Here is a 26,320-nt window from a genome sequence, read left to right as displayed (position 1 = left end):
TGGGCCCTGGGCAGCTGCTCTTAAGCCTGAGATAATGGACAGGATCAGACCAGCTTCCACGTGGTGATCCGCTCGGCACTGCCTGCGGTGTGCACGAGATCTCTTGTCCTGCATCTGCCATCGCTGATGACTTGATGGTGGCATCTCTGGGATTTTCGCCTCACTCAGAGCAAGTGGTTTCTTTATCAACACCCAGATGTTTCTTAAAAAATATTGATAAAGGGCGGCGCCTGTGGCTCAGTGAGTAGGGTGCCGGCCCCATATGCCGAGGGTGGCGGGTTCAAACCCAGCCCCGGCCAAATTGCAACCAAAAAATAGCCGGGCGTTGTGGCGGGCGCCTGTAGTCCCAAGCTGCTCGGGAGGCTGAGGCAAGAGAATTGTGTAAGCCCAAGAGTTAGAGGTTGCTGTGAGCTGTGTGGTTCCACGGCACTGTACCTGAGGGTGGTATGTGAGACTCTGTCTCTACAAAAAAAAAAAAAAATATTGATAAAACAGTGACCACAGGCACTTTCTTGAGTAAAGGAAAATAAACATAGTACTAGTGTTAGAAACTTGTATTTTATGGAAAAAGATATTTTCTATAAGTACAAGGTCAGGCAAAATTTCAGATGTGTACACAGGAATGCATTGATAGTGAACTTCTGATTTTACCCAGTTCACCATATATACATTGACACAGTTCTGATCACCACACACAGATTGAGTGTACGGAACAGTTTATAGATCTCATTTTGGTGAAATGAACCATTATTAAGGGATGCAGAGTCACTGAAAGTCGAGTGTTCTGAAGCATCTGCAATGACTGGGCTGTAAAGCAGGTGCAGGTTGCAAAGAAATGGGCCTCTGAGCTCCCTACAGCTACCCTTTCAAGGCAGATTTTGAAGAAAATGTTTGAATTGTGTGAAAAAAATGGTAGCTGTTAACTAATTCTCGCTTCTCTATTTTAAGATAAAAAGGGGTATATGAATTCACTTGCATATGTTCTAAATGGTTTATAGCAGTGGTTCTCGGCCTTCCTAATGGTGCAATGTATTTTCATTGTTACAAAGGGGTCATGACCCACAGGTTGAGAACTGCTGGTTTATAGGCCCACATATACTCTTAAATTTCTTTAATGAAATAATTTCTCTAATTTTTTGACTCAGTTTATGTATTAGTCAGAGTTCTTCAGAGAAGCAGTCAATAGGAGGTGTGTGTGTGTCCATAACCATCTGTCGAGATACTATTTATTTTAAGGAATTGGCTCATATGACCGTAGCAGTGGTTCTCAACCTTCCTAATGCCGTGATGTATTTTCATTGTTACAAAGGGGTCATGACCCACAGTTTGAGAACTGCTGGCATAGAGGCTGGCAAGTCCACGGTTTTCAGGGCACGCTGGAGACCTGGGGAAGTGAGTGTTATGAGTCAAAGGCAGTGAGTGTTCTGTTCTTTGGGGTGGTAACCATCTGGCTGTGTGCTATTGTGATTTTGTTTTGTTTTGTTTTTATTTTTTGGAGCTAAGGGCTTGCTCTCTTTATTGTCCAGGCTAGAGCACCAAGGCATCACAGCTCACAGCATCCTCACACTCTTGGGCCCAAGTGATCCTGCTGCCTCAGCGTCCTGAGTAGCTGGGGCTACCGGCTCCTGCCAAAATGCCCAGCTGATTTTTCTGTTTTTAGTAGTGACGGGGTCTTGGTCTTGCTTAAGCTGGTCTTGAACTCCTAAGCTCAAGTGATCCACCCTTCTCAAGTGATCCATCAGGGGTCCTCAAACTTTTTAAACGGGGGGCAGTTCACTGTTCAGACCGTTGGAGGGCCAGACTATAGTTAAAAAAAAAAACAACTATGAACAAATTCCTATGCACACTGCAAATATCTTATTTTGAAGTAAACAAAACGGGAACAAATACGGTATTTAAAATGAAGAACAAGTAAAGTTAAATCAACAAACTTACCGGTATTTCAATGGGAACTATGGGCCTGCTTTTGGCTAATGAGATGGTCAATGTCCAGTTCCATATTTGTCACTGCTAGTCGTAACAAGTGATGCAAGTGTGCATCAGTTAGTTTAGATCTGGTTAGAGATTTCAGATGTTTCATTCTGGAAAAAGTCTGTTCACAGACATAAGTTGCTGTCAAAGATGGTTGCCATTTTGAGTGCATGGTTCCTGAGATTAGAATATGTCTCAGAGGGGAGAGATGCATAGCAATTAGGAAGGCTGCTTGACTTGAATGCGTCTTTCAGATAGTCACAATTCTGCAGTTCAGCCAGTTCCATTTTGTAAATTGTACCCACATTTTCAATGTCAATAGAAAATGAGTTATGGAAAAGCTGTATGTCCTGTTCATGGAGATGAAGCTCTTAAAATCTAAATTGGAACTCCTTTTACAACTTTTCCAGTGAATCCACACATCTTTTGTTTGGGAATGCAACCAATGGTTTTTCCGCGAACAGATTTTGAGTCGTGGGGAGACGGCAGAAATTTTCCTCCTTCACTTGTTTGATGAGGAGGCCTAATTTTACTTCAAATGCTTTCACATGTGACTGCATATCACAGATGAGCTTCTGCTTTCCTTGAAGCTGCACATTGAAACTGTTGAGTAGCTCTATTACCTCTGTCAGAAAGGCAAGGTGCCATTTCCATTCTGCATCATTGAGCTCTGGTACTTCTTTGTTTTTTGAAAGCAGAAAAGCTGTAATCCGTGGAAGTAAGTCATAGAAATGTTTCAAAACTCTCCCTCGACTTAGCCAGTGGACTTCTTTGTGGTATAGAACATCTTCATGGGCAACATTTAGCTCAGACAGAAATTCCTGAAATTGTCTGTGGTTTAGTGCATTAGCTCTAATGAAGTTAACACAAGATACCACAGTTTTCATAACAGAGTCCCTCTTCAGTGATTTACTACACAGCGCTTGTTGGTAGATGAGGCAGGGTATGGCTATTGGATGAGAATGGTTATGTTTGTCCATCTCTTGGTTAATGTGAGCAATTACTCCTTTCTTAGACCCCACCATGCTAGGAGCACCATCAGTTGTCACACTGGCTAGTTTTGCCCAGTCCAGCTTCAAACTATTCAGTTTGGCAAACCTTTTGATAAATATCCTCTCCTATAGTTGTTCCTGTGATGCTTTGCAGTGCAGCAAGCTCTTCTGTGACTTCGAAATAGTCATTAGTCCCATGAATAAAAATCAGAAATTGTACAGAATCATGAACATCATTACTTTTGTCGAGTGCCAAGGAAAAATAGGAAAGGTTTTTTGCAGAGTTTTGCAAATGCTGATGCAAATTGTCTCCCATTTTTTCAATCCTTCGTGTAATTGTAGGTCCTGAAAGACTCACTGTACTAAATAAATCTGCCTTCTCTGGACACATCTCTTTGGCAACAGAAAGAAGGCAATCTTTAACAAATTCTCCCTCCACGAATGGTCTGCTATTAGCTTGGCAACTTGAAAAATTGCTCGCAGTGATGAAATATTTAGCTGCTTCTGCTTCACAAAAGTATTTTGCTGAGTTGTCAATGTATTTTTCAGTTTTAATATTTTACCTTTTCTTACTTCTCCGACCAAACAATCATATTTATCTTCATGTTGAGTTTGATAGTGTCAACGCAAATTGTATTCTTTGAACACAGACACTATATTCTGGCATATCAAACACACAGCTCTTTCCTTGTACCGCATGAAAAAGTAATCATAAGTCCACTGTTTTTTGACTATCCTACACTCCGACTCAATTTTTCTCTTTCTTGATATCATTGTTTCCTAGGGATTCCAAATTGCTATTAGTAAAATACATATCTATCTATCTATCTATATATATATACACAGTGCTCCAAAAACAATATACCAGCAATAACTGCCCACACAGAGACATACAGACTGAGCTGCCCATCAATGCAGTCTGATCAGTGCCCATCAATGCAGCCTTGCCAGTCCACATCATTTCAGCCTCACCAGTGCCCATATTGGTAGAAGTCTGCTTTTACCTCAGGCTCACACTTGTGCCGTGCGGTAACCGGCACAATTACCGAGCCAGTTCCTCCACCACCTTTCCAGTTTACACTACCCTGTGCGAGCTGCACTGCGATCTGTGAACTTCCACAGGAATCTGATCGCATGGGTCTTCTCACCCATGCGATCAGATTCCACTGCAGGAAGTAAGAAGGCACATATGCCTTTTTTCTTCTGAATCTAATGCGAGTTCAGCCATACAAGCATGTGGCTGAACTCGCACTGCTCAGAGATGGCAACAGTGTGAACTGGGGCTTACACAGCACACAACATACAACATCATACACAACTGAATAGCAATCAGAATATAAATGCAGGGGAGTCAGAGAGTTCGGCTCACATTCCACACATGCACACTGTGGGCCTGGGACTAGTCGGCTGCTAAGCAGGCCAGGCAGCGGTGGCAAAAACATCCGGCAGACCGGATAAATGTCCTTGGCGGGCCGCATGTGGCCCATGGGCTGTAGTTTGAGGACCCCTGTCCTAGACTGTTGGGATTACAGGCGGGAGGCACCTCGCCTAGCCTGTTTTCTGTCTCTTGAGAGCAGCCATTCTGCTGGGCGGGAGGGGGACTCTCACCGTGGCCCCTGACTTGCAGCTCTGTGATGGTCAGGGACAGAGAGCATCTTTCATGTGCTTACCCACCCTCGTCGTGTCTTCTTTAGAGAACTGTCTATTAAAGTCCTTTGCCTATTTCCAGTTGGGCTCCTCGTTTTTTCTGTTGTTGAATTTGAAGAATTCCCTATACTTTCTGGATATCGATTACTTATTGGCTGCGTGATTCACAAGTATTTCCCCCATCCCGTGTGCTGTCTTCTTACTCTGTTGGCAGTGTCTTGATGTACAAAATTAAAAAAAATTAAGACCGGGCATGGTGGGTCATGTCTGTAATCCCAGCACTTGCGAGGCTGAGGCAGGTGGATCCTCTGAATTCACAGGTTGAAGACCAACCGGAGCAAGAGCGAGACCCTGTCTCTAAAAATAGCTGTCCCAGCTACTAGGGAGACTGAGGCAGGAGAATCCCTGAGCCCAAGAGTTTGAGGTTACTGTGAGCTGTGACGCCACAGCATTCTACTGGGAGTGACAAAGTGAAACTCTGTTGCAAAACTGTTTTTTTGGCCGGGGCTAGGTTTGAACCCGCCACCTCCGGCATATGGGGCCGATGCCCTACTCTGTTGAGCCACAGGCGCCGCCCAAAAAGAAAATTTTTATGAAGTCCAGTTTGTTTATTTTTTTGTTTTTGTTGCCTGTTTGTTGCCTTTGTTGTCATATCTGAGAAATCATCCCCAAATTCAGTGTTGTGAAGTTTCTGCCCTATGTTTTCTTTCAGAGTTTTATTGTTTTCGGTCTTAACTTAGGTCTTTTGGTATTGAGCTGCTTTTGTACATTGTGTAGCTGTGGGTGTTTGGATTTCCTAACATTATCTGTTAAGAAGACTGTCTTTCCCCCCTGGGTGGCCTTGGCACCCTTGGCAGAAATCATTCGACCCTATATTGTACAGTTGGTTTTTGCATATTAATCTTGGAGTTGATAATTTTCCCTCAGTTATTAAACTCACTTAATAATTTCAGTAAATTATATGTAGATTTCTTTGTATTACATCATACTATCTATAGACAATGAGTTTGTTTTTCTGCAGTCCGTATTTGTATGTATTTCCTATGTTATTGCTTCAACTTAGACCTCTCCTGTGATATTGAACATAAGGATTGATGTCTAATTTCTTGTCTCAGTGGGAAGCTTTTCACATTTTGCCATTAAATATGATATTTGCTGTGACATGCAGTTTGGTTCTCTTCCTCATGTTGAAGACGTTCCCTTCTCTGTGTTTCTAAACATTTTTTTTTTTTGAGACTGAGTCCTACTATATTGCCCTTGGTAGAGTGCCGTGGAGTTATAGCTCACAGCAACCTCAAACTCTTGGGCTTAAGCGATTCTCTTGCCTCTGCCTCTGGAGCAGGTGGGACTACAGGCACTTGCCACAATGCCTGGCTATTTCTTTTTGTTGTTGTTATTGTAGTTGTCATTGTTGTTTCGCAGGCCTGGGCTGGGTTCGAACCCACCAGCCCCGGTATGTGTGGCTGATGTCCTAACCACTGAGCTATGGGCTCTGAGCCTTGCTAAACATTTTTTTTAATTAAATCATAGCTGTGTACATTAATGAAATCATGGGGTACCATGTACTGGTTTTATATACAGTTTGAAATATTTTCATCAAACTGGTTAACATAGCCTTCATGGCATTTTTTTAGTTACTGTGTTAAGACATTTATATTCTACATTTAGTAAGTTTCACATGTACCCTTGTAAGATGCACCGTAGGTGTGGTTCCACCAATTATCCTCACTCCACCCATCCACCCCCCCCTTAAATATTTTTATCATAAACTGCTAAAGCCGTTTGAACTTTGGGTTTTCTTTATGGGAAAATTTCTATGGATTCAGTTTATTTAATAAGTTATAAAACTTCATATTTTCTGTTTCTTCTTTCATCACTTTGAGTTAAGTTGCATTTTTTTTTTTTTTTTTTTAATTGAGACAGAGTCTCACTTTGTTACCCTGAGTAGAGTGCAGTGGTATCATAGCTCACGGCAACCTCAAATTCTTGGGTTCAAGTGATTCTCTTTCCTCAGCCTCCTGAGTAGCTGGGACTACAGGTGTTCGTCATAATAATGCCCAGCTATTTTTAGAGACAAAGTCTCACTCTGGCTCAGGCTGGTCTCGAACCTGTGAGCTCAGGCAGTCCACCTGCTTGGCTTCCCAGAGGGCTAGGATTACAGGTGTGAGCCACTGGGACCGGCTCAAGTTGCATTTTCTTTTCTCTCTCTCTTTTTTTTAGTCAGAGTCTCGTTTTGTCGCCCTCGGTAGAATGCCATGGTGTCACAGGTCACAGCAACCTCCAGCTCTTGGGCTTAGGCAATCTCTTGCCTCAGCCTCCCGAGTAGCTGGGACTACAGGCGCCCGCCACAATGCCCGGCTATTTTTGTTGCAGTTGCCACTGCTGTTTTAGCTGGCTGGGGCCGGGTTCAAACCTGCTACCCTCAGTATATGGGGCCAGCACCCTACTCACTGAGCCACAGGTGGTGCCCCAAGTTGCATTTTCTTGACACTTGTTAATTCATCCCAATGTTCATGTCTTTTTTTTTTTTTAGACAGAGTCTCACTGTGTTGCTCTTGGTAGAGTAACATGGTGTCATAGCTCACAGCAACCTCAAACTCTTGGGCTCAAGTGATTCTCTTGCCTCAGCTCCCAAGTAGCTGGGATTATAGGTGCCCGCCACAATGCCCTGTTATTTTTAGAGGTGAGGTCTCGCTCTGGCTCAGGCTGGTCTTGAACCCTTGAGCTAGGGCACAGTACCTGCCTTGCCCTCCCAAGTGCTGCGATTATAGGTGTGAGCCACTGTGCCCAGCCTCTGTTTGGTTTTGACATCGGATATATGCACCTTTTAATTTTCTCGTGAGTAATTTCAAGTGTGTACTAATTTCTTTTGAATAATTAACTTTTGACCTTGTTAGTTCTCAGTGTTGTATTTTTTTCAGCTTTATTACCTTCTGCTTGTATCTTTATTATTTTGTTTCTTCTACTTTCTTTGAGTTAGTTTTCTAGTGTCTTTTAAATCCTTCAGATGAATTTTCTTTGCTTTTCTCCTTATTTTGTTCCAAATATCTTTATTTAAAGCTATGACTTTCTGAGAATGGCTTCGGTGGCGTAACACATTTCAAAGGTAGCTGATACTGGCAGAGTCCCTGCCTTGCTCAGATGTGATGTGGTTCTGGTCCCTTCTGGTGGTAGGTGTGGGTTCACCCTCTTCCCAGACAGCTGAGCTGCTCACCTCTCTGTTGGGTGAGGGAGGAAGGAATGCTTTGCCGTCCTAAAGCCAGAGGTAGGGCGGACGCTGGCTCTGGTCTTGGTGGAGCTGCAGGGTCATGGCAGTGGCCATTTGTCCAGAAGCTTGGCTGGGGCTGTGAATGCCACCGCCACACCCAGGTGCCATGGTATTTTGTGTCAATTGGCTGCTGTGCCCTTGGCCACTTTGTGCATCACAGAGCACAGCAGCAGCACTCAGAGCTGCTGCTGAAGGTGACAGGGCTGCCCCTCCCCGAGCCCCCCATGTGAAGTGAAGGGTAGAAAGGCAGCGAACATTATCCTTGCACCGTAAACAGAGCCGCACTCCCAGCTGAGGCCTGCCAGGGAACAAGGATTCTTGGGTCCACGCTCTGGGGCTCTTGACAGGCAATGTGTCTCACCCCTCCTGTTGCCTTACAGATTGTGACGTCCGCGTCCACAGACCTTCAGGATTACACCTACTATTTTGTCCCGGCACCCTGGCTGTCAGTCAAGCTGCTGAGGCTGCTGCAGTGCTACCCACCCCCAGGTAATGGCCCTGCCGCCAGGTGGGGCTGCTGCCTCAGCCTCTCCCCGGGGATTCATTTAGTCCAGAAGGGAGTTGATAGCCCACATCTTGTCCTGGGCCCTGCTGTTGCTGCTACCCACATCTTGGCTTTCACAGAGTAGCTATTGAGGTTGGGTTTGTCTGTGCTTTTGTGGAGTGTCAGATCTGTGTAGCTTTTTTGAGGCACTCTTTTTAAATTAAAACTTGAAACTATTAGGAACTTGTATCCTAAAATTTCAGTCATCAGTATAATGCTTCTGTACATGTCAAAGCTACTTTCATGTTTATCTTTCATCCTGAGACATTCCATTTGACTCCTAAGGTACATGTCTAGAAACAATTTCTTGGTGGATATTATACATTAAAATTGTCACATATTCCAAGTCACCTTCTACAGAGATTACTTTGTTGTTCTAACCTTTATATTTTAATGTTTCATTTTTATTGAGATAAGAGTTTCACTCTGTTGCCCTCAGTAGAGTGCTGTGGCGACACAGCTCACAGCAACCTCAAACTCTCCGGCTTAAGCAATTCTGTTGCCTCAGCCTCCCAAGTAGCTGGGACTACAGGCACCTGCCACAACGCCTGGCTATTTTTTGTTGCAATTGTCATTGTTTAGCTGACCTGGGCGGGTTTGAACCCGCCAACTTTGGTGTATGGTGGCTGGCACCGTAACCACTGTGCAGTGAGTGCGGCGCCTTTAATCTTTATTTTCATATAGGATGTTTTCTTTGTAACTTTCTGTATTAAACATCTTTTGATCTTGAAGTAGAAACACTGCCCATTTAGAGTCAGGCCCATGTGCCTCACTGGATTGAAGGGGGTTCCCACTGAGCTGGGGCTGGAGTTTCTGACTTGATGTGGTTTGCAGAATCTCCACCCTCCTCAGTCCTCACAGGGTGGTTCCCGGCCATTCTCCATGGGTGGTTTTGCTGCAAGCTGGATGTGCTGCTGTTTTTTAGTAGATATGTTGCATGAGCTTTTTCTGATATTCTGGTATTTTGTTGGTTTCTCATTCTTTTTTGGTTCATTATCTTCTTCTGGTTCTAGTAGAACCTTAAAATTCTTTGTTTCTTTTTGAGAGAGATTCTCATTTTGTCACCCTTGGTAGAGTGCTGTGGCATCATAGCTCACAGCAATTTCCAACTCTTGGGCTCAAGCGATCCTCTTTCCTTGGCCTCTGGAGTAGCTGGGACTGTAAGTGCCTGCCGTAACACTCAACTAGTTTTTCTGTTTTTAATAGAGACCAGGTCTCGCTCTTCCTTAGGCTGGTCTTGTACTCATGAGCTCAAGTGATCCCCCTGCCTGGGCCTCCTAGAGTGCTAGGATTATAGGTGTGAGCCACTCTGCCCAGCCCCAATTTTTTTTTTTTTTTTAATTACTGTTTACATTTTCTGTTTGTCTTAGAATTATCTCAGGTAGAGGAAACCTTTTATCCCCCTTTTCCTCAAACTCTTTTATGATGCATCTTATTGTGTCTCTCAGATTTTATTTTCTCCAGATTTGTATAATTTGCATCTCAGCAGAGCGTTCTGTGTGTCATTTGCATTGAAGTGTTTGTGCAGTTACTGTGGCTATTAAGCCCTCTGACGTCAACGTCATGTGGACAGGGACACTGGCCACCCGTTTTCATACAGTTCTGTGCATACTCTCACCTGTGTACTCAAATGGGGATAAACCGTAATCAAAGTGGAAGATGTGCAGTGTGTCGGGAGAGCCTCTTCCCTGAGGTGTGCAGCCAGGACAGGGGTGGTGGGTCTGGGAGCCTGGCTGGCACCTTTCTGTCTCGCCCAGAAGACCCTGCGGTACGAGGCCGCCTGACAGAGTGCCTGGAGACTGTCCTGAACAAAGCCCAGGAACCACCAAAGTCAAAGAAAGTTCAGCACTCAAATGCAAAGAACGCTGTGCTCTTTGAGGCCATCAGCTTAATCATTCACCATGACAGGTGAGTTGCCTGCCACGGGAAGGCCACCTCCTGAATACCTGTGCTTCTCTTCTTGCTGACATTACATGGAGTGAGCAGGGTGGGTCTACACTTATCCTTTCCGTGGCCCTGCAGTGTGCTTGGCTTTCCCTTCCTTCTGAGCTGTGTGCGTGTGTCCGTGCCCGTGAGCTCCCTCCTGTCCTCCCTTCTCCAGCCTGGCGTGTCCTCTCTGGTCTCAGAGTCACCACCACTGCTTTGCTAGTTGTGCTACCTCCAGAGCCTTTCCTGCTCCCTGGCTCCTGCCTGGCTCCTCACATAATCCTACAGAGAGGAGAGGAAAATGGCTGTGGCTTTCCTGGGGCACGAGCTGTGCTCTGTTTTGGTCTGGGCAATCCTGGGCAGTGGTACAATAGCCATGTCTGCCCATACAGCACAGAATAGGTGAGGCGGTGGGTATTGGCTTGCCTGGGCGGGCTCCCTCCTTGCTTTTGCTGCTCAGCTCCCATGGTACACGCGCCCCTCCCCCCCAATGTTCTTGCCTGCTTTAGGGTTCTGTGAGCGTCACAACACGGCTTGCAGGCAGGGCTGTTGGAGACACCCACTGGGCCCTTGTGATGAAGAGCATACCAAGTCGTGGGTAGGCGTTCTCTGTGACTAGCTAAAACCATTTTTCACGACAGTGTCTTTTTACAAAGGCAGTTTCCCAGGACAGTCTGAGAGTTACACTTCAACAGGATTAGAGACTTAAAACTTGCAGTGTCAGGAAACCTGTCCCTGTTACATGCATGTGAAGAGAAGCCCTGTCACCAGGAGGCAGCACAGAGCAGGTGGAGACTTAGCTGAGTTCTCTGGCCACTGTACTTCCCCTGCCTGCCTCCTCAGTCTCCTCTCAGGGCTCCTGCCCACTGTCCAGGAGGGATGATCCTGCTGTGGTCAGAGTTCTATATCATAGCTTGACCAGCAGTGTGGTGCAAGGTCCTTCTGTTCTCAGCTCTTTGGAGTTGGTGGGATTTGGCAGAGTTGCTCAGAAAAGCCCCAGAGGCCCATGAGCTGCTTTGCTTTCATGGTGACTTGTGGGCAGAGTGATGCAAAACCACCAGCAGGGTTTGAGGGATCCTCGTCTCGGGCAGCATGGCTGGGAGCTCACCCCCTTTCCCTCCACGCAGCGAGCCCAACCTGCTGGTGCGCGCCTGCAACCAGCTAGGCCAGTTCCTGCAGCACCGCGAGACCAACCTGCGCTACCTGGCCCTGGAGAGCATGTGTGCACTGGCCAGCTCTGAGTTTTCCCATGAGGCTGTCAAGACACACATTGACACCGTCATCAATGCCCTGAAGGTATGTGCTCTGACCTAGGGTGCTTACTCCCCCAGGGGCCTGGGCCCTCCTGCAGAGCTCGGCAGGACAGGGCATTTCATGCTGACACAGACTCAGGACTGAGCTGGAGCCGGCCTGGTGCCGTCTCCACCCTGCCCTGAAGTCCTGTCTCAGCTCAAGGCCAGACTGCCCTGCTGCAGTCAGAATATCCCTGTTCTGTGTTGGGCAGTTGTGTCTCTGCTGTGGAAAGGTCACGATGTGTGGCTTCACATAATAGAGTCCTGACATATATTTCAGGAAATAAAAACAATTCTTTTTGGTAGAAAGATGAAATATATTATGCTTTTTATCTCTAAGAAAATGCCTGTTTTGCGGAGGAAAATGTACTTTTTTCAAGGATTAAAATTCCAGAGTCGGAAGAGCCCTGTAGGCTCTCTGTCCCCTTGTCTGCCTTTGTCGCCTGTGATCCAGTGCACCCAGCGTCTGCTACATCCCTGTCAGCACAAGTGCACGAGGAAACCGAGGGCAGAAGGGACACTCAGGGCACTCTGTGCCCTCGTTCTCACCCCAGCCTCATAGCTGTGCCCACTTTGCTCCTTGGTATTTACATGTAACTCACAGCTGCTTTGGGTGATTTTGGTTTTTTGTTTTTTGTACAAATGGGTCTCACTGTGTACCTGAGGCTGCTCTTAAACACCAGGGCTGAAGTGATCCTCCTGCCTTGGCCTCCTGAGTAGCTGGGACTACAGGTGCCCACTACCATGCTGGGCTAATTTCTCCGTTTTTAGTAGAGACCGGGTTTTGTTCTTGCTCTGGCTGCTCTCAAACTCCTGAGCTCAAGCAATCCACCTCCTTGGCCTCCCAGAGAGCTGAGATTACAAGTGTGAGCCACTGCCCCCAGCCTGGGTGCTTATTTTGAACAAGAGTCTATTGAGGGGTTTGGCCTCTTGGGGGTCACCCATTGCTGTTAGTGTCTGCTCTGTTCTTCACTGGTGAGTGTACAGGGATAGCAGTAGTAGCCTCCAAAGTGTTCCCCAGACCTGCACTGGGGCTGCAGGCCCTGCTGCATCGTGTGGCCTGTGTAGGCCTTGTTCTGCGTTCTTGGGTGAAGTGAGAGAACCTGCTTTGTGACTAGCTCCCTGGCGACTCGGGAGGTGCTGGTCTGTGACCACACAATGGAGAGGCCTGACGACCATGCCAGGCACTGTTCTCAGGCCTAAGGGAAGCTGGCCAAGGATGAGTGAGCAGATGGATCTTTATTCTAGGCCATCTGGACCTGTTTGGACCGAGCGTAGAGATCGAGGGGGGAAAGTGAGTTGGGGGTGAGGGGCTCTGTGTGTGCAGGGCCTATTGGCTACCAGACACAGACCGTGAGTGAGGGGAAGTCAGAGGGCATTGGGATGGGGCTGTCCTGCCTGTCTGGGTTGGAGTGTCTGCATGCTGGTGTAGTGGACGCAGCACACACCTGGCCTGTGCCTCACTCCCCCAGACCGAGCGGGATGTCAGTGTGCGACAGCGGGCTGTGGACCTCCTCTATGCCATGTGTGACCGCAGCAACGCCCAGCAGATCGTGGCTGAGATGCTGAGCTACCTGGAGACGGCCGACTACTCCATCCGGGAAGAGATCGTGAGTCCTGATGGCCTCCGTCAAGCCCTGTCCGGCTGCAGATGTGGCTGCAGATGCAGGGTCTCCTTTGTGTTATGTGGTTCTGCTCAGCCAGCTTGACGGGAGCACCCCTGGATCCCAGATGAAAGGCCCCTTGGCCTCAGCTTTTCAATCAGCACTTCCAGGAGAGCCTTTCTGTCTGCACAGTAGTGGAAGTGCCCACTGTTCATGGCCTGTCCTTGCAGAGCAATGACCCTGTGTACCTCCAGGTCTGAGCCGAGCTCTGGCTGTCATGTCCAGCATATTTCTTGGTGTCTCTAGGGAGGAAGGCTCTAAGCCACAGCTTAGTTGACAGTGTTGTTTTGTCATTGCCATTGTAAGCGCACACACTTGCCAAGCTGTATATATTCAGCAAAGTCTTGTGTGTAAGACTGAACATAACCCAGAGCATGAGGGAAGAATTCGTGATGACCACATGGCCAGCAGAGAAGAGGGCCTGAGCTGTCTTTGTTGAGCATTCAGCTGGGGGGGTGGTGGTGGCCTGTTAGCGTCCACTGTTGCATAGACAGTGGGAGTTGAGTAGGGAAGCCACCAACACATTGTTCTACATTAGAAAATTGGGCTGGCTTTTGTCCTGTCACTAGCTAGGACCACAGCCTCTCCATTGTAAGAAAAGTATTTTCTTTTTCCTTTCTTTTTTAAGAGACAGCATCTTGCTCTGTCACCCAGGCTGGGGTGCAGTAGTAATATCACAGCTTGCTCTGTCACCCAGGCTGGGGTGCAGTAGTAATATCACAGCTCACTGTAGCCTCTTATCTCCTGGGCTCAAATGATCACCTGCCTCAGCCTCCTGGGTAGCTGGGACAACAGGAGCAGGCCACTATGCCTGGATAATTAAAACATTTTTTTTTTTTTTTTTTTGAAGAGATGGAATCTTCCTAGGTCGCTTAGGCTGCTCTTGAATGACTGGGCTCAAGAGATCCTTTCATCTTTGCCTTGTAAATTGCTGGGGTTATAGGTGTGAGCCATTGTGTCAGGTTGAAGACCATTTTCTTGTTTGTCTTTTGGGGGAACAAAGTGCAGCTTCAGCTCCTTGGGAGCTTTGCTGCAGGTGACAGGATTGCCCTGAGTGGGGATGTGGTTGTGCTGGTGGGGTGGGATCTGTGGGCCTTCAAAGTTCTTTTATTGAACAAGGCTCAAGTGTTGGTGCCTCAGTGCTGAGAGTTACGTTTAGCACTGCCTGGACCTCAGAACAGCATTGCAGTTGCCCACAGTGGGGGCTGCTTTCCGTGGAGCCCCTCTGGTGGTAGATTGCTGACCATGAGCCTGGTGGGGAGGGAGGCTCCAAGGGCAGGGACTGGGTGGGAGTGTGGGAGTCTGCTGGTCAGGTGGCCTATCCACCCCAGCCAGTGCTTTGTATTTGTTCTGGCTGGGTCAGCATGGCCTGGCCTTGGCCCCTGTGGTGGGTGGGTTAGCTCTGGGTGTCTTAGAGGCAGAGGTATGAGCTTTTCATTTTTGTCTTTGGGCATGGAGAATGAGACATGTACTGTCCAGCTCAGGGCATGTTAGTGCATGTTGTCTGGGTCTGGAGGTCCAGACCGGGGCCAGACCCACTCTCTGCTGCAGGCAGGCATGTCCCTTTCTTGGAGGGACAGACTGAGCAGCACCCCTGGTCTCTGTGTGTTTCAGGGGGGATGACTGGAGGGAGTACCCATAACCTGGGGGCCTTGGAGGGCTTCTTGTGGAGGTGGTAGTAGCCTGCTCAAGGGTTAGCAGTGGTGCTGAGGCCACTGGGAGGGCTGCAGAGGGCCAGTGTGGCTCTGAGGGGCCCCATGTGCACAGTGCGGGCTGGGATGGGGCTTAGAGGCAGTGTCTTTGGAATGGTGTGCTGGAAGTGTCAGAGTTGGTTTGGGGTCTACAGGCTGCAGGTGGGGGCCCTGGGGTCGTGGTCAGGAGCACCAGAGGGGCCAGCTGGAGGGTGTGGGTGGACATAGCAGGGCACGGGATAAAGGAGTGGAGGGTCTCTGTGAAGAGTGAAGGGAGACAAACAGGGCCTGGGGTGCCAGTGTTTGAGGGGAGGGAGGAGAGAAGGGACTGCCAGGTGAGGCTCCTGAGGGAGACCAGCTAGAGCAGGAGGGAGCACAGAGTGGGGCTGCCCCAGGGCTGGGCCTTTGGGAGGGTGAGGGACCGCAGTGGGCTGGCCTGGGCTAGAGCCTGCAGACAGCTCCTGTGAGGGTGGCATTGTTGTCATATGAGGCTCCTGTGTGCTTTGGTGCAAATGGCTGGGCCTTTGGTTTCTCACTGGTGGGCGTGCTGCTGTCCTCAGTTAAGCCAGTGACTTAGACTCTTGGGGCTCTGGGCTCCTCTGGACACCTGTGAGAGCCCCTGTGCATCCCAAGCTTTTGTAGAGATGACTAGGTCCTTCTGAAGCTCTTGCTCAGACTTTGGGTGACAGCCGGATCTCAGGATAGCTGATGGCGTGTGGGTACCTGCCCTAAGCAGCCTCCCCACAGGTGCTGAAGGTCGCCATCCTAGCCGAGAAGTACGCGGTGGATTACGCCTGGTATGTGGACACCATCCTGAACCTGATACGGATCGCTGGTGACTATGTGAGTGAGGAGGTGTGGTACCGAGTCATCCAGATCGTCATCAACCGAGACGACGTGCAGGGCTACGCTGCCAAGACTGTGTTTGAGGTGCGACCCAGCAGGGCGGGGAGCCTGTCTGGATGGCAGTGCTGGTTTCCGGGGGTATTCCTGGGCTCCCTTCTAGTGCTTCCTGGAGATTCTGGGTCTTCTGCTTCTGAGGTCTTTACTGACCCTGTTTCTTCTCACACTAATTCCCAAACTTTTGGCTTCCAAGGGACCACTAGAGAAAGCTGCCCAGCCTCGTGCCTCACACTGTCCTTGTGTACCTGTGCCTGACACCCCCTCTTAGAGCTAGTGTCCCCGATGTGCATAGGACATGGAAATGCTGGGTAGCAAGGGCAGGGGTCAGTTGGACATCCTGCACAGTGGCTGCACATGGCCCAAGCAGCTGCTCACGTGTCAATGGTTTTGCAGGCCCTTCAGGCCCCAGCGTGTCATGAGAACCTGGTCAAAGTGGGTGGCTACATCCTGGGGGAGTTTGGAAACTTGATCGCTGGGGACCCCAGGTCCAGGTAAGAGACCCTGGGGGTTGGGGTACTGGCTGGGCCTGCCAGGCTGGGCGCAGGGTGGCCAGTGTCCTCAAATGGGTGAGACGGCCTGAGACTCAAGTTGGGCCTCACTGAGAAGTCTAGTAAGGCCACCTCTGTTCTGAGTTGATATTTTATTTTCCTGCAAGCAACACAAAAAAGAATGTAGTTGACAGAGAGTTGGTTTCGAATGCCTGACATTGTTAGAGGGCTTTTGCAATTATATTGGGAACTCGCGGGGGGGGGGGGGGTTGTCCTGGCGAGCATCTGGTCCCTCCCCTGCTGGGGCATGTAGGCGAGTCAGGTCAGCTGATATGCGTCTCCCGTCGTCCCCTCCCTGCCCCCAGCCCTCTGGTCCAGTTCAACCTGCTGCACTCCAAGTTCCACCTGTGCAGTGTGCCCACCCGGGCGCTGCTGCTGTCCACCTACATCAAGTTTGTGAACCTCTTCCCGGAGGTGAAAACCACCATCCAGGACGTGCTGCGCAGTGACAGCCAGCTGCGGAATGCGGATGTGGAGCTGCAGCAGCGTGCCGTGGAGTACCTGCGGCTCAGCACTGTGGCCAGCACCGACATCCTGGTAGGCTGGAGTGGCGGGCGGCTGCTGCCCATGCCAGCCTACTCCATAGTGTGTCCTGGCACCTCAAGTTGGGCTTTGAGGGTGAAGGGGGTCTCTGGACCAGGCTCTCCCTTTGTTCTTCCCAACAAGGCAACTGTCCTGGAGGAGATGCCCCCGTTCCCAGAACGTGAGTCCTCCATCCTGGCAAAGCTCAAGAAGAAGAAGGGCCCGAGCACGGTGACGGACCTGGAGGACACCAAACGCGAGCGTAGCGTGGATGTGAATGGAGGTCCCGAGCCTGCACCAGCCAACACCAGTGCTGCGGTGGGTCCCTTCTCGCTGTGTATCAGACCCACCAGGGCCCTGTCCCGGATTCTAGACCAATAGGGCATTGACCTGCCAGGAGAGTTTGTTGCTAGCTTTCAGGGCAAGTGCTGTGAGCTCTGTGGCTGCCCAGGCTCAGACCCTTTCCAGCATCAGGCACTCTGTGCTCCCTGGCCACACCCCTGGCTGGCCTCCCCAGGGCCAGTGTCTGCCTGCTGGACATGTGTCTTCCAGGCGTCTCCTCAGGTCCAGATCGGCCCTGCATCCTGCCCGTCCATGTGTTTTAGGGCAGGAGGTTGCCCCCTCTCTTGCAGGACAGCCTTACCCTGGAGGTAGGATGGGTTGACGTGCCTGTTGAGGGGGTTTTCTGTAGCAAGTTGGGTTACAGCTCATTTTCCATCTGTGTGACCAGAGAAGAATAGTTACAAACATGAAAATCTCCTTTGTTATTAGTTGGTTGAGAAGTGTCATTTTGAGAGTTGCAGTTGTATTTGCTTTCTCTTTCCAACTGGAGTGGGAACTCAGCAGTGGGCAGGCGTCTGGCCGTCCTGTCAGAGCTTCACTCTGCAGACCACTGTGTTGCCTCCAATCGCTCCCCAGAGGGTCTCTGTCTGGGTTGTGTAGGCTCCACTTGTCCTGTAAGAGGGAACTCTGCAGGGATTTGTTCCCTCTCCCGGGTGGTGGCCCATTGATGGCAAGTATGCCACTACCCGTGGCAGATGGCGCTTTGTCAGGACAAGCTCCCATGGTCATATACCGTGGGCAGAATGACCACAGCCTGGAGGTTTTGTCAAGAAGGTGTTTCCTAGGCCGGGCATGGTGGCTCACGCCTGTAATCCTAGCACTTGGGAGACCGAGACAGGTGAATTGCCTGAGCTCACAAGTTTGAGACCAGCCTGAGCAAGAGCGAGACCCCGTCTCTATAGCCAGGTGCTGTGGCGTGTGCCTGTACTTCACCTACTCAAGAGACTGAGGCAAGAGAATCACTTGAGGCCAAGCGTCTGAGGTTGCTATGAGCTATGACACCACGGCACTCTACTCAGGGCAGCAGAGTGAGGCTTGGTCTTAGAAAAAAAAAGGGTGCTTCTGTCTGAGTCTGGGTGCTCTTTGCCTGGCCTTGGGGGGCTACTAGTGTGCCCTGCTGCTTGTAGTGTTGCCCTGGCCAACAGTGCCAGGCTGTGATGAGGCCTGTTTTCTCCCAAGCCTGACATCTCATCTCCCTTCTCCTCTTCCTGACTCAGTGTCCTCGGTGCCCCCCCAGCCCAGGCTGCCCCTGTGACGCTCTGTTAGTCCTGGCAGCTGCTGCACTGGCCTCTGGGTACCTGCTCGGTACCTTCCAGCAATTCAGATCTCATACTGAGTGGGCTTTGGAGTGTAACATAAATGCACATCCTCTCCCATCGTCTTCCCTTCATGCTTGAGTGATGTACTGGGAAGTCAGTTTTCAGATCCTACTCCAGTTTCCACGCGCTCTGTAGAGCTAGTGGCCTGCCCTTGAACTTGTGCTGTGGGACACCCGTAACTCGGTGCTTCTTGGTGCCCATCTCCCCCTCTCTTTTGGGCACCGTGACACTTTAGTTTTAAAGAGGTCACCAAGGCCATCCTGGCTCCAGAGACTCTGTTGGTGGGTTGGGTTGGCACAGGGCATGGATTTCTGGAAGCAGAGTGTGCAGGAGGGTTTGTGTATGCTGGGCTGGGCAGGGACTGACCTGGGATGCTGGGATGGCAGCTCCTCTATGGGGTTCAGGCCAGCAAGAAACAGCAGCAGTTCTGCCCTGCAGAGGGGAGTGTGACCCTGGCTGGGGGGCCTCTGTGGAGGCAGACGTGGCCCCTTAAGGCAGTGTGCAGGGCTGCCTGGCAGCCGGCTTCCAGCAGGTCGCAGAAAACCCGAAGCTTGTCTCAACCTATGAATGGTTCTGGGTGCTCTCCCTTCTCACAGTGGCTCATCCTTTAAGAGGAACCACCAAGGGGCTTTGACAGCTGTTTTGACACTTGTCATCCATCTTCCTTTATAGTTTCTTATTTGACTTTTTTTTTTTTTTTGAGACAGTTCACAGTAGAGTGTGATGACGTTACAGCTCACAGCAACCTCACACTCTTGGGTTCAAGTGATTCTCTTGCCTCAGCCTCCCAAGTAGCTGAGACTACAGGTGCCTGCCATAACACCTGGCTATTTTTTCTTTTTTTTTTTAGAAACAGGGTCTCACTCTTGCTTGGGCTGGCCTCGAACTTGTGAGCTCAAGCAGTCCACCTGCCTTGGCCTCCCAAAGTGCTGGGATTACAGGTTTGAGCCACCAGGCCCAGCCATTATTTGACTTTTTTTATGTGGCTGTGAGAAATGAGGAGAACCTGGGCCTCAGGCCTTTGGTCGTACGCAGGTTTGCCTAGGGAGGTTCAGGGTGGACTTTGAGGTAGGCCTGGGTCTCAGCTTTGGCGCTTGGCCACATGGTTTAGGAGGAATCAGGCAGAAGCTGCTGGTTTAGGTATGAGCGGCATATAGAGAGGGCTCAGCAAGACGACCTGGCAATGAGGGGTGTCCTTGGGGAAAAGCCTTTTGAAGGTTCATGGCTTCAGGCTGCAGGCCCTGCAGCTGTGGGTGGTGCCAGAGCAGGGGTACCTGCCTATGATTGTGTTTTAAAATGCGACATAGTGCACTATCTTTGTAGTGATGTGAAAGGGCCTTAGGGTCTGGTCTCAGTTATTTGTATGAACTGATTTTTTTGCGTTTATGGATGTCTGGTGGGACAATGAGAAGTCATTCATGATGAGTCTTCAAGGAAGGACGTTTCACATCTGTGTTTTTTGCCTGTGAGGCTCCAGTAGTGCCCTGTGGTCACAGAGGTAATCGTGCCCCCAACAGCTCACTGTGCTCTGGCTGGGTGGGAGTGTCCCAGCGCTGAGACCGCCTGTGCAGCATCAGAGTGTGAGCGTCGGTTTTGTGGGTGCAGCAAGTCCTTGTGGTGGACAGCCCAGAGCAGAGCCAGCCCCACCCCTGCTCAGCCCCTTGGTTTGTGGGAGCTGAGGCTCCTGTGCAGTGGACCTTGAGCGGTGGGCAAGAGTCACGTCCAGCTCAGTGGAGATGTCACGGTGGCTCTTCTCATGCCTTTGCCCAGGATTGAAAAGTAGTTATTTTTAAAAAGACATCTATTTTCTCCCTAACGGAATTAAACTTAATGACTAAGAATGTTAGTTGCTTGCTTTTTCATCTTTTACAACGTACTCTTGTGGCCAGGCATGGTTGCTCACGCCTGTATCGTAGCACTCTGAGGGGCCAAGGCAGGTGGATTGCCTGAGCTCATGAATTCAAGACCAGCCTGAGCAAAATAGACCCCTGTCTCTACTAAAAGTAGAAAAACTGAGGCAAGAGGATCGCTTGAGCCCAAGAGTTGGAGGTTGCTGTGAGCTGTGACACCAGGGCACTCTACCCAGGGTGACAGCTTGAGACTCTGCCTCGAAGAAAAAACAAAAAAACCTACTCTTGTTTTGGAGAACTTACGGTAACATACGTGGTCTTATTTCTTAAACCATACATATCTTTGTGATCCCTTTTGTGGGAAAAGTTTTTTTAGAACTATTTTTATATTCAAAGAGTGTTTGTGAGAAGATGTAGGCTGTGTTTTTAGTTGTACAACATTGTAACTGATGTTTAAAGCTCAGGTGTCTATAGTCTTGACTCTGGGGTGTGCCTGCTTCTTGGAGATGGCTGCTATCCCTCACTTACTGGTCACTCACTGACCTGTGTGTGTCTCGGGGGGAGGCTGTGCGTGGCAAGCTGTCTGGAGCTGACCAGGCATGGAGCTGTGTTCTGACGCTGTCCTTCCTTCTTTTCCAGTCTACGCCTTCTCCGTCAGCAGACCTGCTGGGTTTGGGGGCACCCCCTGCCCCTGCAGGGCCCCCACCCTCCTCCGGTGGTGGGCTGCTTGTGGACGTGTTCTCAGACTCTGCCTCTGCAGTCGCCCCTCTTGCTCCCGGCTCTGAAGACAACTTTGCCAGGTAGTTGGGTTTCCTTAGTCCTGGAGACAGGACTAGTACCCCTAGCCTGACTTTTGCCTGGACGCAGCCCGCTGGACAGAGGTGGGCAGCAGTGCCCCCTCTTAGGTCACCGCTTGGAAGGCCCCTGGGAACCCTGCTGTGTGGGGGCTTTGCTCTGTCACTCCTTGCTCTCAGTTGTGGACTGCCACTGCTCATGACAGAGTCATTGTTCTCAGGAGGGAAGAATAAGGTGGAAGAGGCCATGTGGAGGTGGCCCCAGCGTCTTACACCTGTGACCCAGCTCTTGGGGGCTGAAGCAGGAGGTTGCCTGAGGCTAGGAATTGGAGGCTGCAGTGAGCTGTGATGATGCCACTGCACACCAGCCTGGGTGACAGAGTAAGACTCTGTCTCAAAAGAACAAAACAAAACAAGGAATACCCAAAAAACAAGTAGCTCCCAGTGGGCTGGTTGTTGGCTATACCTCATCTGTGCAGTGATGTTTGAACCTGTTGTTCGCTGTTTCTCAGGCTGCTAATAAACACCTTTGGTAGCTGTTTCTTCTTTCCCCTTCACCCCCTTTCTAACCTGATTTAAATTATTGTATCTTTGCCTTTTAGGTTCTCATCCTCTTGTTTTTTTGTTTTAAAGAAATGTTTAGTTAATCGAGGACTGGTCCTGTAAAGTCCAGGCCCTATGCACCCGCCCCACCCCCCCAGCCTTCCTCCTGCCCTAACTCCTTTGGGTGTCCAAGTACCTCCTGGGCCCTTGCCCAGGCCTCTCTGTCCCCATCTCCCTGGCGTCAAGACATGAGCGTCAGCCTGTCCTCCTGGAGCACGTCCTGTCCTCTCTGTTGAGCTGGCTCTGTGCATTTCTCCTCCTTGCTCCCTGTTTATTTTTAAATCTTCCCAGAGGTGTGATGGTCTCTGAGATCTTCTCCTGCCTGCCCTGTGCAATGGGGGCCCAGTGCAGGGGCCCTTGCCTCAGGGTGAGGACTATAGTAGAATTCCTGTGGTTTTATCTTTTCTTTTATTTCTTTATTATTTTTTATGGTTAAATCATAGCTGTGTACATTTGTGCAATCAAAGGGTACAATGTGCTGGTTTCATATACAATCTGAAATATTCTCATCAAACTGTTCAACGTAGCCTTCATGGCATTTTCTTAGTTATTGTGTGCAGACATTTGTATTCTGCATTTAGTAGGTTTCGCCTGTACCCATTCTAAGATGCACCGTAGGTGTGGCCCCACCCATTACCCTCCCTCCACTCTGACTCCCCCCCCCCTTCCCCTCCTTTGGCCCTTTCCCCATATTCTTGTGCTATAGTTGGGTTATAGCCTTCATGTGAAAGCTATAAATTAGCTTCATAGTAGGGCTGAGTACATTGGATACTTTTTCTTCCATTCTTGAAATACTTTGCTAAGAAGAATATGTTCCAGCTCCATCCATGTAAACATGAAAGAGGTAAAGTCTCCATCTTTCTTTAAGGCTGCATAATATTCCATGGTATACATGTACCACAATTTGCTAGTCCATTCGTGGGTCGATGGGCACTTGGGCTTCTTCCATGACTTAGCAATTATGAATTGGGCTGCAATAAACATTCTGGTATAGATGTCGTTGTTATATTGTGATTTTTGGTCTTCTGGGTATAAACCTAGTAAAGGAATTATAGGATCGAATGGCAGGTCTATTTTTAGATCTCTAAGTATTCTCCAAACATCCTTCCAGAAGGAATGTATTAGCATGCATTCCCACCAGCAGTGTGGAAGTGTGCCCTTTTTTCCACATCCACGCCAACATCTCTGGTTTTGGGATTTTTGTTATGTGGGCTACTCTTCCTGGGGTTAGGTGATATCTCAAAGTAGTTTTGATTTGCATTTCTCTGATGATTAAGGATGATGAGCTTTTTTTCATGTGTCTGTAGATGGTGCGTCTGTCTTCTTTAGAGAAGTTTCTCTTCAAGTCCTTTGCCCACCCTGAGATGGGATCACTTGTTCTTTTCTTGCTAATACGTTTGAGTTCTCTGTGGATTCTGGTTATTAAACCTTTATCAGAGGTATAACCTGCAAATATTTTCTCCCATTCTGAGGGCTGTTTGCTTGCTTTACTTACTATGTTCTTGGCTGTGCAGAAGCTTTTTAGTTTGATCAGGTCCCAGTAGTGTATTTTTGATACTGCTTCAAATGCCTGGGGAGTCCTCCTCATAAAATATTCACCCAGGCCGATTCCTTCAAGAGTTTTCCCTGCACTTTCTTCAAGTATTTTTATAGTTTCATGTCTTAAGTTTAAATCTTTTATCCAGTGAGAGTCTATCTTAATTAATGGTGAAAGGTGTGGGTCCAGTTTCAGTCTTTACAGATTGCCAGCCAGTTCACCCAGCACCATTTGTTAAATAGGGAATCTTTTCCCCCCTGAATGTTTTTAATTGGCTTGTCAAAGATCAAATAATGGTAAATGTCTGGATTCATCTCTTGGTTCTCTATTCTGATTCAGACATCTACTTCTTTGTTTTTGTGCCAGTGAAGACACGAATTATCAGAACCTCTGGCATACTGCAAAGGCAGTCCTTAAAGGGGAATTTCTAGCACTGCCATTCAATCCTGTAATTCCTCTGCTGGGCATATACCCAGAAGACCAAAAATCACATCATAATAAAGATATTTGTACCAGAATGTTTATTGCAGCCCTATTCATAATTGCTAAGTCATGGAAAAAGCCCAAGTGCCCATCGGTCCACGAATGGATTAATAAATTGTGGTATATGTACACCATGGAATATTATGCAGCCTTAGAGAAAGATGGAGACTTTACCTCTTTCATGTTTACATGGATGGAGCTGGAACATATTCTTCTTAGTAAAGTATCTCAAGAATGGAAGAAAAAATACCCAATGTTTGTTAGGATCTTATTGAGTATTTTAGCATCAATATTCATTAGTGATACTGGTCTATAATTTTCTTTTCTTATTGAGTCTTTCCCTGGTTTGGGGATCAAGGTGATGTTTGCTTCGTAGAATGTGTTGGGTAATATTCCTTCTTTTTCTATATTTTGGAAGAGGTTTAGTAATATAGGTATTAGTTCTTCTTTAAAGGTTTGGTAGAATTCTGACGTAAAGCCATCTGGTCCTGGGCTTTTCTTTTTAGGGAGATTTGTATAGTTGATGCTATTTCAGAACTTGGTATAGGCCTGTTCAACAATTCCACTTTGTTCTGGCTAAGTCTTGGTAGGTGGCGTACTTCCAAGTATTGGTCAATTTCTTTCAAGGATTTTCATATTTCTGAGAGTAAAGTTTCTTGTAATATTCGTTAAGGATTTTTTGAATTTCTGAGGGGTCTGTTGTTATTTCATCTTTACCATTTCTGATTGATGAAATTAGAGATTTTACTCTTTTTTTTCCTGGTTAGGTTGGCCAAACGTTTATCTATTTTTTTGACCTTTTCAAAAAACCAACTTTTGGATTTATTGATCTGTTGTATAATTCTTTTGTTTTCAATTTCATTTAATTCTGCTCTGATTTTGGTTATTTCTTTTCTTCTGCTGGATTTGGGGTTGTAATGTTCTTCCTTCTCCAGTTGCTTGAGATGTCCCATTAAGTTATTAAACTCCTCTCTTTCCATTTTCTTGAGGAGGGCTTGCAGTGCTATCAATTTCCCTCTTAGGACTGCCTTTGCAGTATGCCAGAGGTTCTGATAATTTGTGTCTTCGTTGTTGTTTTGTTCCAAAAATTTGGTGATTTCCTTCTTAATCTTGTCTATACCCCATCTATCCTTCAGCATAAGGTTAATAGCTTCCATGTTTTTGTATGGGTATGCAGGTTCCTGTTGGTATTGAGTTCAACTTTTATTCCATGATGGTCTGAGAAGATGCAAGGAATCATTCCTTTTTTTTTTAAATTTGCTGAGGTTAGATTTGTGGCCCAGGATGTGGTCGATTTTAAAGTATGTTCCGTGGGCTGATGAGAAGAATGTGTACTCAGTTTTGTTGGGATGAAATGTTCTGTAGATGTCTGTTAAGTGCAGATGTTGAATGGTTGAGTTTAAATCTAAGATTTCTTTCTTTAGCTTCTTTTTGGAGGATCTATCCAGCACTGCTGAAGGGGTGTTAAAATCTCCAACTACTATGGAACTGGAGGAAATCAAGTTGCTCATGTCTGTTAGTTTCTCTTATAAATTGAGGTGCATTCTGGTTGGGTTCATAAATATTAATAATTGAAATCTCATCATATTGAGTATTTATTACCTTTAACAAATATGAAGTGTCCATCCTCATCCTTCCTTATTTTGGTTGGTTTAAAGCCTATTGCATCTGCGAATAGGATTGCAACGCCTGCTTTTTTCTGCTTTCCTTTTGCCTGGAGTATAGATGACCATCCCTTCACCTTGAGTCTATATTTGTCTTTTAATGTAAGATGAGATTCTTGTATGCAGCAGATATCTGGCTTGAATTTTTGTATCCAGTCAGCCAACCTATGCCTCTTTAGAGGACAAATTAAACCATTCACATTAATTGAGAATATTGATAAGCCTTTCGAGAGTCCGGTGGACATTTTTAATCCTTTTGCGACTGTGGAAGTTGGAATTTGATCAAAATTTTCTGGGTGGGTTTACTTTGTGGTGGAGGATTACACTGCTCTTTATGGAGGATGGGTTTGAGAATATCCTGGAGAGTTGGTTTAGTTGTGGCAAATTTCTTCAACATGCGAATGTAATTAAAGTATTTAATTTCTCCATCATAAATGAAACTCAGTTTAGCTGGGTACAGGATCCTGGGTTGAAAGTTATTTTGTTTTATGAGATTAAAAGTCGATGACCATCCTCTTCTAGCTTGAAAGGTTTCAGCAGAGAGATCTGCAGTTATTCTAATATTCTGCCCCTTGTAGGTGATGGTTTTCTTTCATCTGGCTGCTTTCAGAATTTTCTCCTTCACATTAACTTTAGTGAAATTGGTTATGATGTGTCTGGGGGATATTTTATTCGGGTTGAGTCGTGCTGGAGTTCTGAAACTGTCAGCTATCTTAATTTCAGAATCTCTTGGCATGTCTGGAAAGTTCTCCTTCATAAT

The 26,320-nt window shown here is 47.8% G+C and overlaps 1 protein-coding gene across 2 annotated transcripts in view; it reads left to right on the top strand.

The window, feature by feature from the left end:
• Positions 1-26,320, top strand: part of AP2A2 (adaptor related protein complex 2 subunit alpha 2) — a 99,779-nt gene that overhangs the window by 60,930 nt on the left and 12,529 nt on the right. Inside the window, exons 7-15 of one of the 2 annotated variants that reach the window (XM_053562699.1) lie at positions 8,259-8,367; positions 10,180-10,330; positions 11,476-11,644; positions 13,113-13,250; positions 15,743-15,925; positions 16,292-16,389; positions 16,752-16,983; positions 17,113-17,286; positions 21,119-21,279. In XM_053562699.1, the coding sequence (XP_053418674.1) occupies positions 8,259-8,367; positions 10,180-10,330; positions 11,476-11,644; positions 13,113-13,250; positions 15,743-15,925; positions 16,292-16,389; positions 16,752-16,983; positions 17,113-17,286; positions 21,119-21,279 (1,415 nt within the window). The remainder of the gene's footprint in view (positions 1-8,258; positions 8,368-10,179; positions 10,331-11,475; positions 11,645-13,112; positions 13,251-15,742; positions 15,926-16,291; positions 16,390-16,751; positions 16,984-17,112; positions 17,287-21,118; positions 21,280-26,320) is intronic. The other variant, XM_053562700.1, reaches the window with a different exon arrangement.

The sequence above is a fragment of the Nycticebus coucang genome, chromosome 14 (genome assembly GCF_027406575.1).
Source record: "Nycticebus coucang isolate mNycCou1 chromosome 14, mNycCou1.pri, whole genome shotgun sequence".
Taxonomy (NCBI): Eukaryota; Metazoa; Chordata; class Mammalia; order Primates; family Lorisidae; genus Nycticebus; species Nycticebus coucang.
This window is presented reverse-complemented; position numbering and strand designations above follow the sequence as displayed.